Source organism: Trichomonas vaginalis, chromosome VI (genome assembly GCF_026262505.1).
Source record: "Trichomonas vaginalis G3 chromosome VI, whole genome shotgun sequence".
NCBI classification, from domain to species: domain Eukaryota; phylum Parabasalia; order Trichomonadida; family Trichomonadidae; genus Trichomonas; species Trichomonas vaginalis.
The window spans coordinates 7,866,416-7,885,038 of record NC_067208.1 but is presented as its reverse complement, the minus strand read 5'-3'; the positions used below and the strand labels follow the sequence as shown (position 1 = coordinate 7,885,038).

At 33.8% G+C, this 18,623-nt stretch overlaps 13 protein-coding genes and 1 pseudogene across 14 annotated transcripts, besides 1 other annotated feature; 10 read left to right on the top strand and 4 right to left on the bottom strand.

Moving 5' to 3' along the window:
* Nucleotides 1-2,006: 2,006 nt before the first annotated feature.
* Nucleotides 2,007-18,623: part of a mobile genetic element that runs on past the window's edge.
* TVAGG3_0825810 (protein of unknown function, DUF4107 family) lies at nucleotides 2,867-3,397 on the bottom strand (the record flags this gene model as incomplete). The annotated part of the gene is made up of 1 exon (XM_001279186.2): nucleotides 2,867-3,397. The coding sequence occupies one exon, from the start codon at nucleotides 3,395-3,397 to the stop codon at nucleotides 2,867-2,869; it is 531 nt and encodes a 176-aa protein (XP_001279187.2).
* On the bottom strand, nucleotides 5,369-5,770 carry TVAGG3_0825800 (uncharacterized protein; the record flags this gene model as incomplete). Its single annotated transcript, XM_051248282.1, has 1 exon — nucleotides 5,369-5,770. The coding sequence occupies one exon, from the start codon at nucleotides 5,768-5,770 to the stop codon at nucleotides 5,369-5,371; it is 402 nt and encodes a 133-aa protein (XP_051083757.1).
* On the top strand, nucleotides 5,796-6,335 carry TVAGG3_0825790 (annotated as a pseudogene). Its single transcript has one exon. A coding segment is annotated over exon 1 (540 nt).
* Nucleotides 6,842-7,357, bottom strand: TVAGG3_0825780 (uncharacterized protein; the record flags this gene model as incomplete). Its single annotated transcript, XM_051248281.1, has 1 exon — nucleotides 6,842-7,357. One exon carries the CDS (start codon nucleotides 7,355-7,357, stop codon nucleotides 6,842-6,844), a length of 516 nt encoding a protein of 171 aa, XP_051083756.1.
* On the top strand, nucleotides 7,471-9,652 carry TVAGG3_0825770 (keratin-associated protein family; the record flags this gene model as incomplete). Its single annotated transcript, XM_051248280.1, has 1 exon — nucleotides 7,471-9,652. A coding segment is annotated over one exon (2,182 nt), but the record flags the coding sequence as incomplete, so codon positions are not given.
* On the top strand, nucleotides 10,027-10,470 carry TVAGG3_0825760 (keratin-associated protein family; the record flags this gene model as incomplete). Its single annotated transcript, XM_051248279.1, has 1 exon — nucleotides 10,027-10,470. One exon carries the CDS (start codon nucleotides 10,027-10,029, stop codon nucleotides 10,468-10,470), a length of 444 nt encoding a protein of 147 aa, XP_051083754.1.
* Nucleotides 10,539-11,575, top strand: TVAGG3_0825750 (integrase core domain containing protein family; the record flags this gene model as incomplete). The annotated part of the gene is made up of 1 exon (XM_051248278.1): nucleotides 10,539-11,575. A coding segment is annotated over one exon (1,037 nt), but the record flags the coding sequence as incomplete, so codon positions are not given.
* Nucleotides 11,873-12,190, top strand: TVAGG3_0825740 (organellar and viral DNA polymerase type B; the record flags this gene model as incomplete). Its single annotated transcript, XM_051248277.1, has 1 exon — nucleotides 11,873-12,190. The coding sequence occupies one exon, from the start codon at nucleotides 11,873-11,875 to the stop codon at nucleotides 12,188-12,190; it is 318 nt and encodes a 105-aa protein (XP_051083752.1).
* TVAGG3_0825730 (organellar and viral DNA polymerase type B) lies at nucleotides 12,337-12,657 on the top strand (the record flags this gene model as incomplete). The annotated part of the gene is made up of 1 exon (XM_051248276.1): nucleotides 12,337-12,657. One exon carries the CDS (start codon nucleotides 12,337-12,339, stop codon nucleotides 12,655-12,657), a length of 321 nt encoding a protein of 106 aa, XP_051083751.1.
* TVAGG3_0825720 (uncharacterized protein) lies at nucleotides 14,306-14,742 on the bottom strand (the record flags this gene model as incomplete). Its single annotated transcript, XM_051248275.1, has 1 exon — nucleotides 14,306-14,742. A coding segment is annotated over one exon (437 nt), but the record flags the coding sequence as incomplete, so codon positions are not given.
* On the top strand, nucleotides 14,835-15,860 carry TVAGG3_0825710 (organellar and viral DNA polymerase type B; the record flags this gene model as incomplete). Its single annotated transcript, XM_051248274.1, has 1 exon — nucleotides 14,835-15,860. One exon carries the CDS (start codon nucleotides 14,835-14,837, stop codon nucleotides 15,858-15,860), a length of 1,026 nt encoding a protein of 341 aa, XP_051083749.1.
* On the top strand, nucleotides 15,897-16,499 carry TVAGG3_0825700 (organellar and viral DNA polymerase type B; the record flags this gene model as incomplete). The annotated part of the gene is made up of 1 exon (XM_051248273.1): nucleotides 15,897-16,499. A coding segment is annotated over one exon (603 nt), but the record flags the coding sequence as incomplete, so codon positions are not given.
* TVAGG3_0825690 (organellar and viral DNA polymerase type B) lies at nucleotides 16,715-17,751 on the top strand (the record flags this gene model as incomplete). Its single annotated transcript, XM_051248272.1, has 1 exon — nucleotides 16,715-17,751. A coding segment is annotated over one exon (1,037 nt), but the record flags the coding sequence as incomplete, so codon positions are not given.
* TVAGG3_0825680 (organellar and viral DNA polymerase type B) lies at nucleotides 18,093-18,587 on the top strand (the record flags this gene model as incomplete). The annotated part of the gene is made up of 1 exon (XM_051248271.1): nucleotides 18,093-18,587. The coding sequence occupies one exon, from the start codon at nucleotides 18,093-18,095 to the stop codon at nucleotides 18,585-18,587; it is 495 nt and encodes a 164-aa protein (XP_051083746.1).

The window sequence follows — 18,623 nt, the reverse complement described above, 5'->3', positions numbered from 1 at the left end:
TCTCACAATATTTTTCTTATCTAATGGTATACGTTCCATCTTACCTATAGGTATCTTTTCTTTTAACTCTTTCAATATATTGTTTGTGTCTGGAATATGTTTGAGACGGTTCATATAGTTGTCGAAGTCATTGCATATAATCTTTGAGTCTGGGAATATTGTATGACATAAATGGGATATATAGAAACTTCCACCGAACAAATCTACAAATGTTAGACCATTCGGTAGTTTCTTAAGTTCTCTCAATATAATATCTTTACATCTACTCTTATTTCCAAAGAACGGTAACGGTGGTTTTGTAAAATTCATTTATATATAATAATAAAAATGTTTTTACCCGAAAAGTGACAGAAAAGTGACAAAACATGAAAACATATATAATTTGTGAAAAGCGACACAAAAGTGACATTTTAAAAGTGACATCATTAATATGATGTAAATAACAACGGTTTTGGTTTTGTCACCGGCTGGTCGGCTGGGGTTCGGTCCTCCTCTTGGGTCTTGGGCAAAATTCTTAGGGCTAGAAGGGGCGCAGCCCCTGGAAGCCCCTCATACCTGACCTTTATTTATTGCTACTGTATGAGTAACGTATAGATAGAACCAGCTAATCTCAATATTTGATTTCAATTTATTTATTATTTAACAGTTGGATATAATTTTATAAGAAAACATAGATGGATATCAAGTTCACTTTAAAGAGAATGAAATTATAGTCTTGGATAAATCATTTTTAATTTTAAACGGCAACTTTCCCACATGCGAGATAACCCAAGAAACCATTGATCCAAGCAGTCATACATGTAATTCAACATGCAGACTAGTTATTTCAGACGATACAGCAAAAAATATTGATAATGCGTGAAGTTATTGACTCATTCATTAGATTTTTACGTTGGAACCATCGCATTAATGAATGGCATAATGCACTTGGATGTACCCATTATATTGACAAGCACACGACTCCATTTTTCCATGATTTGATAATTCAAAATTTTATCCTGAATCAATTACGGATCCTCTGTTTCAAATAAAGGCAAGGCATGTGGGGCTTCCAGGCGCGTTGCGCCCTCTAGCCCATAAGAAATTTTGCCCAAGACCCAAGAGGAGGACCGAACCCCAGCCGACCAGCCGGTGACAAAACCAAAACCGTTGTTATTTACATCATATTAATGATGTCACTTTTAAAATGTCACTTTTGTGTCGCTTTTCACAAATTATATATGTTTTCATGTTTTGTCACTTTTCTGTCACTTTTCGGGTAAAAACATTTTTATTATTATATATAAATGAATTTTACAAAACCACCGTTACCGTTCTTTGGAAATAAGAGTAGATGTAAAGATATTATATTGAGAGAACTTAAGAAACTACCGAATGGTCTAACATTTGTAGATTTGTTCGGTGGAAGTTTCTATATATCCCATTTATGTCATACAATATTCCCAGACTCAAAGATTATATGCAATGACTTCGACAACTATATGAACCGTCTCAAACATATTCCAGACACAAACAATATATTGAAAGAGTTAAAAGAAAAGATACCTATAGGTAAGATGGAACGTATACCATTAGATAAGAAAAATATTGTGAGAGAGGTTTTGAAAAAAGCAGAATATATAGACTGGGATAGTATATCTGCTAGACTATTATATAGTGGTGCTATAAGAGTTCATGACATTGAAACACTTATGTCAAAAATTTTATATCTTAACTATACAAATGTTTTCAAAGAGGACATAGAAAAATATATTGAGGGTATAGAGTTTGTGAGATGTCATTGGACAGAGTTGTATGAAAAATATAAAGACAAGGAAAATGTTTTCTTTATAGTGGACCCGCCGTTCTATAACACATGGGATTTTCAATACCAAGTAGACTGGACTTTGAGAGACTCTTTAGAAACTTTAGACGTTATACATAACCATCCATGCTTTTACTTTACATCCGATAAAAGTGGTTTGGAAACCGTTATGAGATGGTTAGAGGACATACATGACTATGAGAGTTAGTATCTCTAAGTCGTGTACTGAGGCACTGCGCGCCTCCGTACACCACTTAGCGGTTTTGACACTTTACGAAACCGGTAACGTATATTTTACAACACAACCATAACACCAACTTAACCTTTAATATTTACAAAACCATCTGACACATAAACGACTTCACTAATAACTTCACTAACGAACTCACTAACGAATTCACTACCGTCCTCACTAAATAAAAATAACCTTATTTTTATTTTTTTTAAATTTTTTATTTCATTGTAAAGACATGTCCGACTACATTTACTATGACTCTTTCCCAGAACGTTTCCGTGAACTATTCAAAACTCAAGTAAAACTGAGAAACATGCATTTTAACAAAGACAGACCCATTGACGATGAAAGAAACCCTGAATATATTACAATCCATATGACCAAAATTCATTGCATACATTCCTTATGGTCGCAGAGGAACGAAAACTATTTCAACAAAGAACAAAAAATTATTTCTGGAGCGATGAGAGAAAATTGGCCTATCTATATAAATGCATACTTAAATAAAGCTACATATTGTACAAAAGAAGGTTGGACTGGATTTGAGCTCTACATATACGACGACGATGGAAACAGACGTTGTGTATACCCATACGATAATATGTACCATTGTTTTCATCAGCATTAAACGAATACATAGTCAGTAAGGTCCATTCCTGTTGAGTAGATATGCTTTATTTTTGTTCTGTCATTTATATAAAAATAAACTTAAAAATAAAATGATATCACCACCCTCACACGTATGAAAACATAGCACAAAAATAAATTTAGGTGAAGTGGTGAGATCTCACCTCTTTTTTCACCACCGGTTTTTCACCCTGTTGAATTCATTGCTTTATAACTCTCTTCCTTGGTTTCTTTTTAGTTGCTTTCTTCACGTCTGTCTCCAACTTGACTGTCTTTCTTCTTCTTCGTCCGTAATGATACCAGTTACTTCCACCAGTCAATGGGTCAAATGGTCTTTCGTAAGGGTTTCCATACATTCCATAGGGACCATACGGAAGAACTACTGGTGGAGAAGAAACATTTTCTTTAGTTCCATCGACTCTATTTAAATGCATTGTTTCACCTTTCATCTGGTCATTAAAGTCTTTTGCGTGTTTTGCAAACTCATCGTCCGTTCCTAAAGCATTTTCTGACTCAGTCGCAACCAAATTGGATGCTTTATTTATGAGCCCTATTTTATTTAATCTTAACTTCTTTGCAACCCAGCCTCCAATCTTTCCTTTATTTGCATCTAATGTCTTTGAAACCCTTCCTCCACTCATTTTATTTACTGCGTCATAAGCTCCAAGTGCTTTTGCTCCAAATGCTAATGCTTTTGTTCCCATTGCGCCTAAAGCTGCCCAAGCTACCATTTACCCCATATTAAAATCATCTCTCTTCAACATTATCTCATAAAAGTTCTCATTACTGGAGAAAGTCAATGAAACATAAACATTCTCATTCATAAACTTCTTTCTTATATCATCTATACGCTTCAAAATGTCTGAACAATTGCTAACATCTTCTACAACAGTTATTTCATCATGAATGACCTTCAAGAACAAGCTCATTTAATATGCTATTAAAATCATCTCAAAATGAGTCCATCCTTTCCATCTTTAGGTAGCACAACATCTTTCATTGAAGAAGGTTCGACAAGTCTTATGTTAAACTTACTGACAAAGTTTGTTATACTATAATGCTTTCGGCGAATACATATAGTTTGAAAGACATAATATAGATTCTTCAGCAAATTCACTTATACTGGATTTTATAACAATGTTCTCACGAGACCAAATACCACATTGACAATCTTGTAAGCAATCCTGCTGAACCTTCAACTGTAAACGTCGATGGTAACATTCCACGAAGGTCATCTATTGACATCTTTGAGTCACTGAATTTAAATATTTTCTTAAAGCAATCGTCATTATCTAACCATGCAATAGCTTTGAAGTTTTCATTCGAATATACATCTGCTTCATTAAATGTAAAACCTGACTTCTTTGCAGAGACGACTTTAAAATCTATTGAGTTTGTTTCAAAATTATATGCTATGGTAACTTCTGAAGGTAATGGATGTCCTTCCGCAGTAAGTTGTTCTCTCACTACCGTTTGAAGCTTTGTATTAAAAACTTTCATGTCATCTCCTGTATCTAAGTTCACATACACAGCAACAGGGAAACTATTGCTTCTTTGTTTCATCATTATATCTCAAAACATTAAAGTTCTTCAATAATATTGTTCTTCCTGCTGGAATACTTCGAACCTGTCTGATTTCAATAGCTTTCTCACCTCCTACATACTCTACCCAGTGTCTTGGATATTCATAAGTATACTGACTTTCTTGAATTTTGGTTGGTTTCATCATAACGTGTTCATAGTATATCTTTTATACTCTTGTCAGTTAGACTCGGTGCTATGTTCTGAATATTTCTGACTTGCATTTTTAATGGAGATAAAATGAAGCATTTAATACATGACGTAGATGAAGACATGAATGAAACTACAGAAAACTTAACTCTTCTCATTCTTCCTTTCAGCAAAGATTATGAGTTCTGTTCAAATGGTGTGTATTTCTATTGTGGAAAGATGGGTTCAGGTAAGACATTTAATTTCATTCGTCATATACTCATAACAGAACGTTTAGGAAACGACTCATATTATGACCAAATCATTATATCAGCAACTTCAGACTCTATGGATTCAACAGCGAAAACATTTATGTCAAAAGTTCAAGCCTCTGTCGTTAAAGTTCCAGACAGTGAACTCATTGAATTTCTTCAACGTTACATTCGACGTAAGAGGAAAATATTATGCCATCGTTGAAGTTATACAGTCAGGAATGCAAAAGACTTCTGAGGAGATGGAAAGAATTATTGACAAACACCACTTACGTCAATACTCAGGAGTTTACGATATGAAACGACTACAAACTACATTCTGTCAAAACTTTCAAAATACCCCTTCAAAAAGTATCCTTCAAACACTCTGCTCGTTTGTGACGACTTCGCCGGAAAAGGTTTAGTGTCAAAACCAGACTCACCATTAGCTAACATCATTACTAAAGTCAGACATTACCACTTAACTGTAGCAATACTTATGCAAACATGGAGGTTTTTAGCTTTAAACATAAAACGTCTCATAACTGACTTCGTTATCTTTCAAGGTTTCTCACGTTATGATATTGAACTCATTTGGAAACAGTCAGGTATAACATTACCTTTTGAAGAAATTTGGGAAGCATATAAGTCTCTCATCTCTCCTCGTTCATACCTTGAGATTCATATCATGACTAATACCATTAAAGTCAAAAATATTCCATGGGAACGACCAACATTGTTTTAAAGTTTAACCTTCAATTGACTGATGGTAAACAAATTCCATGCATCTCTGTCGCCATTTCTGTTAATATTTTTGCTGTCATTCATATCATCCACTTCCCCATCCGTTAGCTTTTGAGGATATGCGTTAGAATAGCTGTTCTTAAATGAAGGCTTTTCACCTTTGAGAGCATAAACTCTATAACTTTCTGCATACTTTATGTTTGAACCTCCTGAGCCATCATTGACATAAATTTTTATAGGCTTCCACCCTTTGTTCATGTTCCTGCTTCTTCCCTTTGCTCTTTTGTTCAGTAGTTCTACATCTTTATACACAGCTCCTGTCTCAGTGAATTCAACAATATTTTCATTCGTTAGCTTTACATTCAAACCCTTGTCGAGTATATTGTTCATTTCATACATATAAAAGGTTTTTATTCTATATGAAATGAGAAGCAAATCCATCTTAGCTGGTGCCGTTAATGTTCCAATTGAACCAACATCAAATGTTGACTCACGAACAACAAACAATATTGTCATAAAGAACTATAGTTCAGAGTGTTTGAAAGAACCAGAACCAGAGCTGAAATCCGTGAATTTAAACTCAGCTTCAAACGCTAACGCTACATCAGATGTTAAGTTAGAGTATCCACCACTGGACCAAATTCTTTCAAGAGAAGCCAACGACAACCCTTACACAAATGTTCAAACAAATCCTTCAGATAACGTAGACCATTACCTTCTTCAGTTATACCAAACAATTTTACTCAAAGACGATAAGAAGCTTTTGACAAACCTTATAAGCAAGAACCAAATAATTCTAACAAAGGAGGACCTTGAAAATGTTATATCACGAATAACAGGGAAACAATGTGTCATTGACTATCTCGACCCTGAAATCGAATGCTGTGGTCAAACTCCACTATTCATGAAAATAGGTAACATCCGCATCATTGAAAACACCAGGAACTACAGGAGTTGAGTTTAAGTATAAATATTCGAACGAGTATACAAAACTTTCAACAGAATATAAGCTTTGTTTGAGATATGTTTTAGTAAATTAAAGCAGTCAGGAGGGCTCTTTGAGCCCATCTTGGCGCTTTGCGCCGTCAGTCAAAAAAAAAATTCAAGTTAGCAATTTGTAATATCTATCCAAAACTTCTTCAACAGTATCGAACTCATCTTCATAATGCAAACCTAATCTTATTGACTTGGTGCAGTTTTCACTAACACAATATTTTTCTGTTCTCTTGACTGACATAACTAACTCATTTGTTTCATCAAACAGCAACAACCAAAGCTCATGACCTAATACATAACATTCATACTTTATATTTTTAGCTCTGAGTTCTCTTGTAAGCTGTTGCATTTAATATTTTCTAAAAAGTCAACTTCAACAGTCATTCGCACTGGTGCCTTCAGTTCTACAGGCTCTCCTTGAAAGTCAACAAGTCTGAATTGCATGTCTTTCAAATTATGAGGACTAATGCGAACCTATTTACCTAAATGAGTTGCTATGACAGGAACGTTTGGAATGAACAGTGAATTGACTGCATAACAGAAGGATTTATATTCTACTGAACCTTTACTATTAACTCCTGAAATACCTGTGACATTAGCTATTTTAGACTCAATGTATAAACAATTACCATAACATACGTATGGAACAGATTTCATCTCAATCGTTTTGTCAACACTTTTCAAAGGAAATGTCATATGGTATGCTCCCAGAAGCAATTGAACTCTATGACTCATTCGTGTTATCTTAAACTCCTTCGCATAACTGAACTTCAAAACTCCTGCAATAAGTTTAACATTCATTAAGTTTTCTTCGTTATCCTTGTTTATTGTAGTATTTATGAGAGCATTTAACACTCCAGCTAATGTTTCCATCTTATATTCTACATTATTGTGAAATCTTATTTTGTGCTTCTTTCCATCTATTTCAATCTCCATGAAATCTGTTTCATCTGTTATAACGAATGAAGCGATAGTATTGAAGTCAACCATTCTGAATGCAAGCGCCTCATTCTGTAGACCTAAGTTTGTTTGTAGCTTTACTGTCCCGTATTCGTTTGGGTCTGTACTTTGCAAATAGAACAACATTTTATTCTCATTAAAATATGAGTATAGCTGCATATGCGTATGAAGCTGACAGAGCTAAACGTTTATATTTTGGTCAATACTCTCTCACACTTACTGACAAATATATTGTTATCACTGATGGAAATACTGAGAAATACATAACATGGAAGGACTATGAAAAGTTTGACCCTATTTTAACTCCATGTACTATGCCGTTTATAAAGGACGGTGAAATTATTGAAAAAGATAATACAACCGTATATAGGTCTGTTTATGAAGCATTAGAATATATGTTGAATCATAACCCAAAAAGATTTGACCCAAGCACTACACCATGTGCAATGCCTTTTATTAAGGACGGTGAAATCGTAAGAGTTCCGGATTCAACGGTTTACACAGCTGTTCAAAACAGTTTACAAAACATTTTAGCGAATATCTTTAATTCAGAAACTACAGAAATAAAATTACCGTATATAACAGATGCTAAAGAAATTAAATCAAAAACGACAACATTATTTACGTCACTTAATGATTTAATGACTTATATCATTAATACTCCTTCTCCGACTACGGCATTTGATCCAAACACAACGGTTTGCAGTGTTCCTTTCATAAACGATAACTCAGTAATTGAGTTAAGGGAGTCAGTAGTTAATGAATCATTAAAGGCGTCATTAATGAAAATCATTGATTTTAACTCATTCACGAATACATATAATTCATTCATTAATGTTTCATACACTTCTAAAGAAGGTGAGCCAAAAACTATTGATAAAGCGGTGTATGAAATAAAAGCATCAACGACGAAATTGAATTCGTTAACTTTTGACAGTGATAGTTTCGTTAACAGCATAACATCAGGGAAAACAATTTTAACGAAAGAATATTTAAAATCTCATGTTAGTGAGTTCGTTGAAATTGAAAAAGAAGGTGGAATTAAGTTTGATCCACTGAATTTCATTTTCAGCTTAGCGAATGCGGGCATTAGTTCTGCGGAATGGACAACAATACAGAGTGAAATAAATGCAATATGGACGTTTTTGGGGTCAAAAGCGGGAATGAGTGAGCTTGTAAATGCTGCAAGAACATTAGGTGAAACAGGAAATTTTGTTGATGGTTTTAAAAGACTTGTTTCAAATGTTTTAACAAACACAAAGAAATTATTTAGATATACCGTACATAACGGACGGATTTTCGAACAGATAGCAACAAACCATCCGGTTATGGCTGCGTTGATGATGGCTAGAGATATAAAACCACGTAACGACGGGAACGAAGAACATGAACAACAGGATACTGGTCGGGTTATTCGAGACATTAAAAACGTGTATCCTGAAGTTATTGATTTATTTAGAGGAGTTAATGATTCAATTTCAAAACATTCTATAACCCTCGATGAAGGGAATAAATTAACAGATTATATATTCGTCATTATTGCAGAATTAATGAAGAGAATAAATGAAAAAGGAATTGGTGATATCATTAATGTCAGCGATGTAATGATGAAAAGAAATTTTGACTCATTATTTACAAAACCGAAAACAGAATATAGTCTTTATGACGTAATTACCGAATTAATGAAAAAGATTAATGATAATAAGAGTTCTGGTGGAAGAGTTGAATTAGAAGTGAATGATGTTAATGAGAAATTAGCCGAAAAAGCAGACAAAAATGAGCTTTTAGCTCTGAGTGATAAAGTCAAGAACCACGTTCATTATATAACTTCAGACGAACAGATTATAACGGACTACCATGGATATTTAACACGAAGTGATGAAGTGAAGACGGAAGACCCCAATGAAAGAAGATATAAATACATTCGTGCTAAAGGTTATGACATAAGCTGTACTGTACAGTATGATGTAGCTAAAGCACCAGAAGCATTTGGTTATAACGATGAAATTTATGCCTCTACTTTCAATGTTAACGGTGTATTAGTTGAACCAAGATTTACTTTGAGAGTTAAGGCAAAAATAACTTTTGAAAATGCTATTAAAAGTAAAGCTGACAAAGTTGAACTTGAAGCAACGAACAAAGTTTTGATATCTCATAAACACAACATCTCCGATATAAATGAACTTCAAGCTACATTAAATAGTAAAGCTGACAAAGAACATACACATAAATCCTTCACTACTGTTAGAGCAGACGACATAATATTGAACTTTGACCTTGGTTCAAGTGCACCATTAGAAAATCCAAGTACAAGCGTAAAAGATACTCTTAACAATTTAGATAACAGTTGCAGGAATATTGAAGGTCATGCCAGAAACTTTGAAGCATATGAACTACCAGCAATGTTAGATAAAAAAGCAGATAAAACTTATGTAGATGAAAATTATGCAAAGAAGTCGGAAGTAAATGCTGCGCTTAATGGAAAAGCCGACAAGAACCATACACATGAAGAATTTCAAACAATCAGGATTAAAGAAATTAAGGCATGCATTGAAGAAGTAACAAAAACAGGAAGAAAAGGTGCAACTGTACATGAACAAAGAATTTATCCTCCTACTTTTCCTAATGGTTTAATAACAAACAATATAAATATTGTAGATGGCAAAAGATTTATAAATGTTAAACATGAACTTCTAACAATGAAGACTGAAATACTTCAAACATTATATCCTGTTGGTTCTATTTATACGTCAATGAATTCAACAAATCCAGCAAGTGTTTTAGGTTTTGGTACGTGGAAGCAGATTGTAGATAAATTCTTATACTGTGCTAACTCTTCAAAGCAAACAGGAGGTTCGAAGAAAATTACTGAAGCAAACTTACCCGCGCACACTCATACAGGAACGACAAACTTTTCTGGCGACCATAGCTACTCATTAAGAGACCACCCATTATACAACTCAGAGTATGAAGCTGGCCATGACGTTTTATCTCCATCTTATAACAATGCAGTAAAAAAGATTTTTCGACCAACTGAACCGGGAGGAAATCATTCACACACTTTCACAACAAATCCAACAGGCTCGGGTGAAGATTATATGCCACCATTTGTGACTGTATTCGCATGGTACCGCGTTCAATGAACGCGCTTGAGCTTAGACCCTTTGGGTCAAGGCTTACCGTCTTGAATAAAATCTTTAACTTTACATAAATGAGCTTGAAAGAAGTATTCGAACAACATCCATGGAGGTCATTTAAGAAGTTCAATGAAGCTGCAAAGAGTTGGGGATTTACTAACAGAGCTGAAGTGAAAAGGTTCTTTGACAAAAATGTTGTACATCAAACAAAAATAAACCCTTATGACTACTTTTTACCAATTTACTCCAACACTCCTGACGCATACCAATTTGACACTCTCGTTCAGAGTAAGAAAGGAAGAAAGCCACCATTCCTCATCTTCATTAATGTTAACACTCGCAAAGCATATGCATATCCAATGAAAAATAAAGGAACTCGTGAAGTGTTAAGAGTTTTACAAAAGTTTGTAGCAGAACATAGCCCAAGTACTTTAACATCAGACCAAGACAGTGCATACCTCAGCAATGAAATCACAGAATTTCTCATTAAGCATAACATAACTCACTACACTACTGAAGACCATAACCATAACATACTCGGCATCATAAACCGCTTCATAAGAACGCTCAGAGATTTAAACCAAGAGCGAGACTTTACCGAAGAAACAATGAAACATTTCATCGAAGTTTACAATTCCTCAACACATTCTACAACAGGGCATACACCAAATTCAATGACACAACAACAAGAAGAAAAGTATATACAAAAGAAACGAAGCCAAACACAAAATATCAGAAATTCAACACAATTTACCCTCATTCCTGGTACAAAAGTTCGTGTAGTTCTTGACGACAAACCGTTGACAAAGAAACGTTTAAGGTTAAGTAGAAACTATTATATCGTAGACTCTACACAAGGTAATGGATATCTTATAAAAGCTGCTGACGACTCTATTGCGTTTTATCCTCGACATAAATTAGTTGAAAGTAGTAATGGCAAACTTGCTGAAACCATTGACGAAGCAAAGCGAGGAGTGGTTATTGAAATACTTGGCTACAACATAAACGATGACACTTATAAAGTAAGATATGAAGGAGGCGTTGAAGATGTTATACCATCTAAGAACTTGAGAGAGTCAAAGCCAACACATCTGGGACCATTAGAGCGGGAGTACTGGAAAGACAAAAATAAGCCAGAAAGAATAAGAAAATTCTTCTAAACTTTTTCATTAGATGTAAATCAGACATGAATGAGAACAGTCATGATATCATTAATGGTACCATTTATTTTAACATAAATGACCAAAAAATAATGTTTATGTTAGCATGTTAGATCTAACACGTTTTCTAACCACTTTTCTAACATGGTCTAAAACTCTCGAAAATCATGAATTTTTGACATTTCCTTATGAAAGAAAAATAACGCTAATTTTTTTTCTAAGAAAATTTTTATCTTGTATGTAAAGATATGATTTCAACAATCAGCACAACAACAATTCAAACAACTTCACCAAACTCTTTAGTTATGAATCCTACGTCAATGTTAGTAGAGATGAAAAGCTTCATTCCTTCTTCATATACTTTTGAGACAGAAATACAAAGAATTAAGCAAGAACTTTTAACAAGTAATTTAGACTGTAGTGCGAAAGATGAAACAAATGAACAGTATCTTTATGACATGCAGGACATTATTGACCATTTACCCAAATTGCCTGAAATCCAACAACAAAAGCTCACTATTCATGAATTCGACGAAATTGAAGTGAAACCAACTTTGTTTCGTTAGTTGCTGAATGTGTATGGCAGATAAGAGATAAAGATAAAAGATGTAAAATATGGAATGAACAAATCAGACCTACATATTCTGAGTTAAAGAAAACCATTGACGCCTTAGTTGTTTTAGCAGGTAAGGTTTCAGAATATAACGCAAAAATGAATCCGCAATGTTCAAAATGTAAAGCAGCAATGAGGAAATATAACTATTCAGTAAAAGAGATAGAACGTATGAGAAACGACTATGCTGACTTAAAGAAAGAAGTAGAGAAACCAGCAGAAGATAAAATGGACATGTTAGCATTTCTGAATAAAAACTATCCAACTGCTGACGATTTCCTATTATCTGATGTCAAGAAGAAGTATAAAGAAACTTTCGGCATTGTTAAAATTTTTGATGTACTAAAAGAAGAAATAGAAGCTACAAAACTGTTTAAAGTCATGAACCATCGCAACATATACCATGTAAAACGCTTGTAAATAGTTATGTTAGAAAAGTGGTTAGAAAACGTGTTAGATCTAACATGCTAACATAAACTTTATTTTTATTTATTTTTTTATCTCATATGTAAAGACAGTAATGACAAACATTGAGTTTGAAACAGTTAGAAAGATAGACAATGACACCAAAGTGGTTAGAATTGGTGATTTAAACGTAAGATACTCAAAGAAATACAACAAATATTCTTTGTCAGACATTATAACACCATCTGGAAAGAAAACAAACGACTGGGTTAGAAATGCTTCAACTCAGAAAATTTTGACAAGAAATCCTGAGCTCATGATATCGGTAAGATTCTATGGAACCACAGCATATCTCATTGACAAAAGTCTTATACCAATAATTCTTCTATGGATTGACCCAGTTGTTGGATATAACTTCATAACATATGGTTCATTCGACTCAGAACGTTGCAGTGAAGGCTTACTTTACATCGTTCAGAAACCGAAGGACTTCAACACAAAAAGATATAAGATAGGAAGGACATATAATATAACTCAAAGATATGACAGTACAGTCAATAGAGTCAAGGTTGTGTTTGTTAATGATATGAGAGCTGCTGAAACAGAACTGCTTGAAGTTTTTGAGAAAATGTATGGTGCTCCCACGAAAGGTAAAGAAACGTTTGAAGTAGATGAGATAGATAAAGCTATAAAATTATTTGACGAAGTTGCTGAAAAATACATGTAAAGCGTTTATTTTTGGTCTTTTGTGAAAGTCAGAAAATAAAACTAACTTTATGCTTGTTATATTTTCATGATGTTAGATGAAATATATAAAGCAGAACGTGGAGAGTTGGAAAAGAAACTTCAAGCAAAAGATGAAGTCATTGAATCCAAAGACAAAAGCATACAGAAAAGAATACCGCGTTCAGTACCAAAAGGAAAGGAAAAGAGTTATAAGTATATGATATATACTGAAGAGTTGGAGAAGGAAGAAGATAACGATATGGTTATGTTGCATTTAGTGAGAAGAAACAACAAGAGCTTTTATGACTTAGCTAAGATATATAAATCTGACAGAAACTGGTTCTATCGTGAAAACTTACCGATTTCAATGACACCGAATGAACAAATAAAGGAAATTGTCAAAAATACTCTTCCTCAAACACACTATGACATCAAAGGTTGCACAATACTTACATTCAAAGAAGACTTAACATTACTGAAGGAAAAATAACAGAATATTTCGATAACTTCAAAGAGGAAGAATAAACAAAAATATTTTTTTTGTTCAATGCTTTGAAATTATTTTTTACAGTCAGTCAATGACGACTGACTGACTGTTTGGAATTTTATACAAAAATATTTCATAAATGCCTTCCTCCTTTGCTGTTGTCTAAATGTCATGTTGTCTCTTTTTTTCAGAGAAGTTAATTAACCTGGTAGCACATGGTAACATGGTAGCACCTTCAGTTCTTCAAAAATAAATTTCATTTTTCAGCATTATTTTTGCATTTTGACACGAAGTGAAGATTTGCACTTCGTCAAAATGTGATGTCATGTTGTCTCATTTTTTCAGAGAAGTTAATTAACCGAGTGACACATGGTGACGTAGTGACACCTTCAGTTCTTCAAAAATAAATTTTCTTATAAAGCTTCAGGGTCAATTTCTTCAACCATTTCACTTCCTTCGTCAATGTCAATAGAAGCTTCTTCAACCTTTGGTAAGAATTTCTGTATAACATCTTTGTTCGTTATTGTCTTCAGAGATGAAGGATAATATTTCACAGATGTTTCACCCTTCTTATATTCTTTCTGTTCGGAAAGATTTAAAGCAATACTGAAGAAGTCAATGTTAGAGTTCTTTATAACAGTATAATGAGTATCTTTGACATTCACGAAGAAACTCTTTTGTTTCAAAACTACTACTAACTCTTGTGAAGTATAACGTTTGCGGTCAATGACGATAGCTAATGGTCTGACATACTGACCAAACTTAGATTCTTTCACAAACTTCTTGTTAAAGATAACATTAACATTTGAAGCATTATTGAACTCATTCTTGATGGCAGTAGCGAGAGCATTGTATGAAAAGAACTTGCAATCTTGCATGTGTTTCATTAAAATAAAAATATTAAATTATTTTGAAAAATAACTTAAAAAAATCTAATCTAATTTTTTCAAAAAAATATTTTTTTTATTTCCTACTAAAGATGTATCGGAAGTTGTCTAAGTTAGAACACTCGGAAATAAAACAACTTCTTACAGAAGCTAACATAGATGTTGCAAAGCATTACGCAACAAACAAAAAAGCACTCGCTGACATCCTCAATGACTATGATGGTACAATAAGTTATGATAGAATTCATGAGTTCATTAATAACAAAACATTTCCTTTAAATGACGTTGCTATTGACTTATATCATAGACGTTCAGTACCTCATGAAGTAAGAAGAGAAATGTTTGACATAACAAATGCAAACGTTGGTGAAACACGAAAGAGAGACGACACACTGAAACAACAGAGAAGAGAGATGTTTAAGAGCGCTATAGAACAAGTTCGCAAAGCTAACGATGTCCTTCGTTCCATTGACGACAAACCAAAAGAAGGTGAGAGATGGTTAAAGAAAGATGAAGAGAATAGGAAGAGGAATGTTAAGACAGGCAATAGACTCATTGACTTTAACATCGAAGCTTTAGATGAACCAAACAGAGACTACTTACACAAACATTTCGGTAAGGTTTTCATGAGACTCTTAGAGAAAATTAAAATAAACTCACAACAGAGATGGATGGTATGTTATAAACTTGGTGGAAAGTATGAATGTTCTACGTTAAACCTCAATAATATTGGAACATTACTACATCAGCTCTTGAAGGAGAACTTTATATCAGAGATAGAAGCAAATGCTGCAGGTATTGTTGAAATGCACTATGACTTCTTCTTGACAAACATAAAGAATCTTACCGAAATAAAGATGTATGATTTAACAGAATATGAAGGCTTAACAATGTCAGATGTTAAGAAAGGAAAGCCACAGAAGCGACCATATAGAGATGAAAGCACACTGACAGAAAGACAGAAAAGATTATTGAACAGACTTAAACAAACAGGAGATAAACAAGATATAGATGACTTCTGGAATGAAATCCTTGGTGAAAAGAAGTTTTATAAGAAGAGAAGCGGTCAGTTCTGGAAGTATCTTTGCACATTACCTATAAATCTTGAACGCTACTAAATCTTCAATGAATTGAACAAAAGAACTGCAACACTTATGACAGAAGACAATTGTTTCGTTTATGCTTGCATTCAGGCTGGAGTAAATGAAGAAACTATTGACCACATGAGAGAAGTCATTCGTGTTAGAGACTTTCCTCAAAGTAAAGTACAAGAAATTTCTGACGCAACAGGTATAGCATTTAATGTTACCATTGGTTACTTCAATGACTCAAGACATAATGAAATAAAGAGATACATACCAAAAGAATGTGAAACTGTTAGAACTATTGACTTACTTCTTGTTGAAGACCACTACATGCTAAACGAAAGATTACCAATGACAACATATTTCATTCGCAACTATATAGAAATCTTGAAGGAGTGTGGTGGAATGAACATTGAGAAACAGATGAAGATTTATACAAAGAGAGAGAACAAATATGTAGTTCGTTATGATAGAACAACACCGTTATGGGATGTTATGAAAACATTGTGGGAGTGCAAATATTTCGAACCTATTTCTTATGGAGAACTTTTCACATATACGACTGACTTATATAAACAGAACCTTGCACCATTTAAAGACTTGTCATATGCTCCAAAGTATTGTGTACAACTGAAGAAGAAAGCCGAGTCAAAAGAAGTAAATAAAAATAAGTGCAAGTTCATTCCTGAGCACGTTTTCTTTGCTGACTTTGAGTGTAGCACAGACGGCTTTCATAAAGCTTTTAACATATGTTACGACAGTGAAGATGGTTCAGTGAGTGAAAGCATTTGGGGTCAGAACTGTGCAACAGAATTTTTGGAACGACTTCCTGACAAGAGTTTAATATATTTTTAAATCAGTTATGATTAAACTTCATCTTAAGACACATGACAGAAGTGAAAGGAACTCCCATCATTAAAGGTTCACGAACAATGCAAATAACTGGCTTATATAAAGGAAGGGCAATTATTATAAAAGACTCTTACAGTGTTATAAATAAGAAGCTTAAACTATTTCCTGCTATGTTTAACTTACAAACAGGACCGAAAGAAGTATTTCCATACAACTACTACAGCAGTGTTTTGTTAGCAAATGACAACAGAACTGGTGTCATTTCTGAAGCATGTAAGTTTGTAAAAGATATTGATACGTTCATGAAAAACATAGATTCCATCAAAGGTTGCAGAATAGATGAGAACCACTTCGACTTAGAAAAGTATAGTACATTTTATTGCAAACAAGATGTAAGAATTTTAAGAGAAGGTTTTGTTAAGTTCCGCAATGACATATTGAAAGAATTTGATTTAAACGTTTATGACTACGTTAGTATTTGTTCTATTGCTAACAAATTGTTTGAGAACAGAGTGTACTTCCCGAATGGAAATTTATATGACCTCTCAAATAAACCAAGAGAATTTATTTCACGCTGTATTCAAGGTGGAAGATGTATGTTGTCAGATAACATTAAACAAAAGAGCGAAAAGAAACTCATTGCTGACTTCGACGCTGTTTCATTATATCCTTCAGCTATAGCAAGACTTTATACTTTAGAAGGTATTCCAAAGGTTATGAAGAAAGAAATGTTAAGCACAGAGTATCTCATGAGACATTTATTCGATGACGACCAACAGGAACCCATTGGTGAAAAGTTTATGTCTGGCTTCTTTGTTCTCATTAAGATAACAGAGATTGGAATACATAGACACTTTCCTTTAATAGTTTGTGACCCTGAACTAAATCCAGAACTTAACGTTCCCAGAAGTTCAAACACTTGCTGTTTAATGTATGTTGACCATATAACATTACAAGACCTCATAAAATATCAAGGTGTCAAATGTGAAGTGTTGCAAGGATACTATTACGATGGAAACAGAGATATTAGAATAAGAGATGAAGTAAAGAAGTTGTTTGAGTTAAGGTTAAAGTATAAGAAAGAAGGAAATCCTTTGCAAGAAAATATAAAGCTCATTCTGAACAGTATTTATGGCAAAACTATTCTATCTCCTATTGAGTCAAAAAATAACCATAGTAAATGACAAAGATGCTATAAGATATGCCATCAGAAACTACAACCATATAGTGAAGTTCGAAGGTTTGGATGGTTCAGATAAAACTATTTTCAAGCTAACGAAAAGCATTTGCAGACACTTTAACTTCTGTCCACTTGGTGTTACCATTCTGTCTATGTCGAAGAGAATAATGTGTGAAGTATTCTGTACTGCTGAGGACTTAGGAATGGACATCTTTTATAGCGATACGGACAGTATGCATCTCTACAATGAAGATATCCCTCGTTTAGCTGAAGAGTTTGAGAAACGTTATGGAAGAGTTCTCATTGGTAAAAACCTTGGTCAATTTCATAGCGACTTTGCAGAAATCACACCTGGAAAACAAAGTTTAGCATACAAGTCAATATTTTGTGGAAAGAAGACTTACATAGACTTACTCACGAATGATTTAAATGAAGTTGCATTTCACTGCAGAATGAAAGGCGTGAAGCAAGATGTTATTGCTTTAACCGCTAATGAAATGTTTCCTGACTCTGTTCAGTGTTTCTATGATGAAGATAAAGGTTTAATGGTTCCGCAAGGAACATATGACAAAGACTCTGAGTTCAGTTTAATGAAACTTTACAAAGCACTTCATGATGGTCAAGAGATTGGATTTGACTTATGTAAGTCATGTCAACCTTGCTTTGCTGAAAAGTTTAACTTCTCAATAACGACTAAAACAAGCTTTATTCGTAAGTTGAAGTTCTGAGGTCATTTATTTTTGTCAGCAATGAGGTCATTCGTG